At 40.6% G+C, this 5,868-nt stretch overlaps 1 protein-coding gene across 1 annotated transcript in view; it reads right to left on the bottom strand.

Annotated features, from left to right (window-relative positions):
- dlc1 (DLC1 Rho GTPase activating protein) overlaps positions 1-5,259 on the bottom strand; it is an 84,775-nt gene extending 79,516 nt beyond the window's left edge. The window contains exon 1 of the mRNA XM_015032271.1: positions 1,610-5,259. Coding sequence (XP_014887757.1) covers positions 1,610-3,808 — 2,199 coding nt within the window. The 5' untranslated portion in view covers positions 3,809-5,259. The remainder of the gene's footprint in view (positions 1-1,609) is intronic.
- Between the last annotated feature and the right edge of the window lie 609 nt (positions 5,260-5,868).

Genomic DNA, 5,868 nt, shown 5'->3' with positions numbered 1-5,868 from the left:
GAAAAAAAGAAACAAAAAAAGGGAAGAAAAAAACTGGGGGAAAAGAAAAAAAAAAATTGGATCAAAAAAAAAAAAAAAAAAAAAAAAAAACCTAGTAAACTTTGGAAATCTCAGAGCACTGCTTAGTCCATCATCAAAAATGAAAATAAATAAATAAATAAATAAATAAATAAATAAAAAATAAAAATAGAAATAAACATCCACAGCTCCAGTGGGGAAATCTGTTCACAGTACATGTATTAGATGTGCAAATCCACAAATCTGAGCTTTGTATAAGAGTGGGAGGAAGAAAGCTTTTGTTGAAGAAAAGTCATCAGAGGTCTTGTTTAGGGTGGACCACAAGCCTTTTGGAAACACCAAACATGTGCATGACGGTGCTCTGACTGGACATACATGAACTTTCCTGTGTGCTGTATAGCAGGGGCGCCTTGCTTCAGTAGGGATGCAAACTATTCAGAGTTGATTAAAATAATTATGTGGCTAATTATAGACCTGAAGAAAATCTATTACAGACGACACATGACTTGAGGTGTCCACCTTCCAGCAAGAATGGTTCATATCAAAGTATATTCATATATTAAATTTGGCCAGTAAAAGAACAGACCTAAATCCAGTTAAAAGTTAATGGAAAGATTTGAAAATATATGTTTATAGATGCTCTCCAGCCAATCTGGTTGAGTTTGTACAATTTAATAAAAAAGAAAAAGAATGTGCTGAAGCTTAAGTGTCTGGATTTGGAAGGCCGGTAGAGTCATACCCCAAAAACCTTTTAGCAAAAGGTTGTTATACACAGTATTTACTTAAAAGGATTTGAAAGAAATGTACAACTCGGTGTATCATTTTCCTTTCAATTCCCAATTAAGTGCTAATTTGCGTTGGTCTTTCACAACTCAACATGAACTCCCAATGACACTGAAGTTTGGTTGTGATGTGACAGGAGGAAGAGACTTGTAAGGCACTCTGAGTGACAGGGTTGTATTGCATTTTAAAGGTTTTCTTGATAGGGATGAACTGCAGGAGATGAACATGTGAAATTATACAGAGTTATATTGCAATCTGGAACTAGTTCAAAAGGATGCTTAAAGGGGCTTGAACTTTCTATAATATAAGTGTAAATCTAACACTAAAGACTGAGAGGTTCTATGATCATTCCTTTTCTCCATTGAATCAAAATCCATGCAATACAATAACAAAATTTAAGTTATTGTATTAGTGCAACAAAGTGGATCAAAAAGAACAACAATAAGTGTTTGTTTCAAGAAAACACAGTTTGAGCATTTCACGCCGTAGATTGCTTAAGCTCCCAACTCCCTCTGCTATTACAGCCTCCATGCCCTTATAGGACCTTGTTTTGCAATGAGCGGTTGAGGAATAGTAAAACATTTCACAGAGCCCCCCACCGTCCCCCGCTCACAGATCTGAAAGCATGTGAGAGTGAAGTCATTGTTTTCCAAACCACATTGCCAAAGTGTGGGACATTATTGGTCAGACATTTATTCCCAGTAAGGAAACTGCTCGTTTTGACAGATATGTTCCTAGAATCACAATTACTGCGCAACAGAAAAAAAAAAAAAAAAAAATCAATTGCAAGGTTTCTTATGGCACTTACCTTTCTCATCCGCACCTTGACCACGCTGTCCTCTTTCTGATCTCCAGCCTCGTGTGTCCCTTTGACATCTGAGCCGGATGGTGGCGTCTCGCTGGAAACAGCTGAGAATATGGCATCATCCAACTCCCCCATCGCAGAAACTCTTCCTCCCAAGCTGCGGTTTTCCCTGTAACCATCTGCCACCTCAGAGCAAGGTGACTCACTCAAGCCAGAGGTTTGGTTGCCATGGAGTCCCTCACTGACCTCTTTAGAGAGGACGGGAAGTTTCATGTGTTGCTCAGTAGCGTGGTATTTATTATCCAGAAGGGTGTTATGGACTTGGTTTTCAGTAATATCAGCTTCTGTTTTCTTCCTAGCTTTTACCAAAGTATCATCATCATCTGCCTCAATTAGACGGATCTCTGGAATAGTCACAAGTTTAGAACAGTTATTTTCAATAGGCAGAGGTGTGTCTGCATCCTCGCATGCAGTCGACTCTTTGGGTAAGGAGCTCTCAACCATGTTATCCAATGACTGACTTAAAGAAGTTTTCACAAGCTGATCTCCACAACACATAGTGCTTGTTTGTGTGGATTCTCTTTCTGACTTTCCAACCCCCTGGTGTTCAGCTGACACAGTTTCAATCACCGCCAAACACTGATTTTTAACGTTAGAATGAAATGTGTCAAACGGCTCTCCTTGTTCTGCACTTTCCAGCGTATGAGGCCAGTTCCTTGCTGCTTTTGCAACATTATGTTTCTCAGCTAGTGTCTGGTTAAGCATTTCACAATTATTACTCTCATCTAAAGCCATTGCACAGTTATAAGAAACCTCCTCGATTTGAACGTTCATGGAGTGATGAGTGAGTCCTGCGTTTTCATTTAAAGTTTCTAAGTCATCTGATCCATCCAGCCTGTGAGCAAAAACGGGACTCTGGGTAAATATTTTGTCACATTGTTCATCCAGTGAAAAAGCCACAACAGGTTGCACTGACAGTGTATTGTCACTGTCCATTCTATCAGGCAAATTTTGTAGGACAAAATCAGGTCGTCCTGCACTTTCCTGGTCAGAGATGGAAATAATCCCTTTAATCTCTGGGCTGTTGGCTTGAAGTTCCTGTTCGGCAGCAGCAGAAAGGTCCAGGATCCCCTTGGAAATTTCACAATCACTGGCTTGATCTAATACCACAGCACAGTTAGAGTAGTTCTGCTCATCTTGAACATTTCTTAAATGACTGAGTCCTGCATTTTCATTTTTTGTTTCCAACTCATTCAGTCCACCCAGGTGATGAACAAAAACAGGGCTCTGGCTGTCAGTAGATCCTTCGTCACATTCTTCATCTAGTGCAGAAGATAAAAACGGTTCCTTGCTAGGCAAGGACAGTGCACTCCCATCTTCCACTGCATCAGTAGAATTTTGCGGTGCAAAAAGCAGTCCACTTGTACCAGCGTTGTTGGAGGTGGAAATAATTTCTTCAACATCTGGGCAGTTGGTTTGAGATTCCTGTCCGGCGCCAGCGCAACGGTTCAGTGTGACCTCAGAGATTTCAGGAGATCTGCTGTAACCCTCTATGTGGCTCTCCTTTGTCTGCTGATGGGTTGGAAGTTTGCCAATCTGCTCACCAGCAGATTCAGACAATGAAGGCCCCTTGTTTGAAGAGATAGAGATGTATTGTTGTTCTTTAAGGCCTGTAAAGACATCATCCCTGAAGATATAACCCTGGCTACTTTCTGTGCCAATTACCACTTTACTGTAAAGAGGTTTTCCACTCTGATTATCAGTTGTAAAACTGGAGATGTTACTGTTCGAGTAACAACACGGGCCTCCAGAAATCCCAGCGTTTGTGGCTGGGAGATGTGCTGATTTGGAATTCCTCTGTGGAAGGCCAGCACCCACCAGCTCGTGAACTGTCTCCTGGAAATCCAGAGGCTTTCCATTGTTTTCAGTTTGCCTCACGCGTCCCGACGCGTCGACGTCGTCAACAGCAAAAGCTTCAGCCAAGGCCGTCCGACCCAGGTCATCTGAAGGCATTTGGCAGCCCTCTGGCATGGAGGCACACCTCGTCCGCCGGCCCTGTTTTAAAGCCCCAGAGCCCACCCAAAACCCCTCTCCGTCTACTCCATGACAGCACACCAGGTCCAGATCATCAAAGCTGTACTGTAATCCTGATGGGTGAGTCACATGCTCTTCCCAACTTCTTTTCCGTATAGCAACAGGCATGATGGAAAGCCAAGTACTATCCCATAGGGCTGCTGTCTAAATTGAACTACCAGATCTGCTGAAATCGAGAGAAGAAATGGGAGAGTAACAAATATCAAGTGCTCACTAGTTATAAGTTTACAGTAACTGAATGTCCAGATGACAGTATGGCAAGTCAAGCCCTGCTTCTCACTGTAACAGGAAGCAGTGGGTGAAAGTTCGAGGATTGCAACAACTCTGCATACCCGGTGCCATGGGAACTTATAAACTGGACCACTATAAGATGTCAAGAGGCCTCATTATGTTGATCTAATAAGGAAAACTAATATATTTCCAAGGCAATGTCATTCTGAATTTTACTTTAAAGCTGGCCAAATACAGTCAGTCACCCTGAGCCAGAACAGATGTTTATGCTTTCAGATTTTTAAGCGGATAAACCTGACAAAAACAAGATTCTGAAGCTGATCTCCCTTATTCGCTTTTTAGGGTCTTGACAACACAATTGTCAAATCACAAACTCACAAAAAAGGAAATGACATAAAAAAGGGAAGTAAAACAGCAGCTGAGAGTCAGTTTAAAAGTGCATGACTAAGTAAAATGTATTGTGGTACCTAACAGATCAAACTAAGTAATTTTATCTTACTTTACATTTTTATTGTTCTAAAATTCACAATATTCTATGTAAGCTCTATATCTGCTTTGTTATATTTGTCAACCAGTCTAACAGCACAGTATTTACATTATGCAACTGTGACTGAAAGACTGACTTAAAAAAAGTTTTAAATGTTAAAAAATTTAATTATAAGTAATTGTGTTTTTTCAAAAAGTTCCTTTTTAGGAAAGGAACCAGGGCATGGCCAGCTTCATCTACCATACTTGGCATTAAACTGTAATTGTTAGAAGTACAAATAAATTTAGTTGAAAATAAAACATTTACACGTTCTATGAGCCCATTAAGCCAGCAAATGATATCCAAATTTCAACACACTGGAGTTGAACAGTAACATTTAGTTTTTGTACATTTTCTAAACATGACACAGCATCTTACAATAAAAATCAAGTATGCAAATTATTTTCCTATCCGGCAGAATGTATATCCCAACAAATCAGGTTTGTTGTATGTGATCCAGGAGATCCACAGGTTGTCTTCTCATTCATTTACCAGAAGCAACTCCTCCATATTCTGGGAAACATGAATCTCTCTCTGTCCAAAAGTCTTGATATTTGCAAGCGTATTCCGAATCCAGTCCTTAATCAGAAGCAGTGCAGGCCATTTTCAAGGCTCCAGTCAGTATTCTCGCTCTTGGATTGCTGTACAAGTCCTGGCACCCCCAAACGCAGAAAGAAAGCCGGGAAGCAGTGAGACGTCCATGGTCCGCTTCCATCTTGATCACATTAGAGGTTTTCTGCTGACACTGAGTGCCGAAGAGCTGAGGTGGTGTAAGAGGGGACGGATTTTCTTCTCCCCACTCCACCCCTTCTCTCCTCCGTTCTTCCCGTCTTCTGATCAGGTCTCCTCCCTGCTGCTTTTTGACAGGGAGTATGAATTACATCACAGAAAACCATTCCCCCCACGTTTGTAGAAATCCTAAACATTTTTAAACAAACTTTCCTTCCTTGTATGCTCCCTATTCACTTTTATTTTAAATAATATTTTTTCTCGTTTTTGTTTTTTAAACTGTTCTTTTAGCCTTTTTTTTCTTTGCTCTGCTTCAGCTCCATTCACTGAACAAGACTCCCACCAGTTGGTTCTGATTAGTAACAGACTGGCTCGCTTGTAAGCCTTCTGGCATTGCGCCAAAAGATCGCTCTAATGTTTTGGCAGTTATATCCAGAGTATGCATACATTTTTCAATTTGTCATCTTGTAACCCTGACAAATGCTCTTAACAAAAGACAATGGTAAAATACATTAGCCACTTTATTACATACAATTTGCTAGGACTGGGTTGCCTTTTGTATTCAGAACTGCCTTAAGTCTTTTTTGGCAACAATTCAACAAGATGTCACTGACACTACTGAGAGATTTTGGTCCATATGGACATGATAGCATCATGCAGTTGCTGCAAATTTTATGGCTGC

This window comes from Poecilia latipinna, unplaced genomic scaffold (assembly GCF_001443285.1).
Source record: "Poecilia latipinna isolate Pla-1442-1.1 unplaced genomic scaffold, P_latipinna-1.0 Scaffold237, whole genome shotgun sequence".
NCBI lineage: Eukaryota > Metazoa > Chordata > Actinopteri > Cyprinodontiformes > Poeciliidae > Poecilia > Poecilia latipinna.
This window is presented reverse-complemented; position numbering and strand designations above follow the sequence as displayed.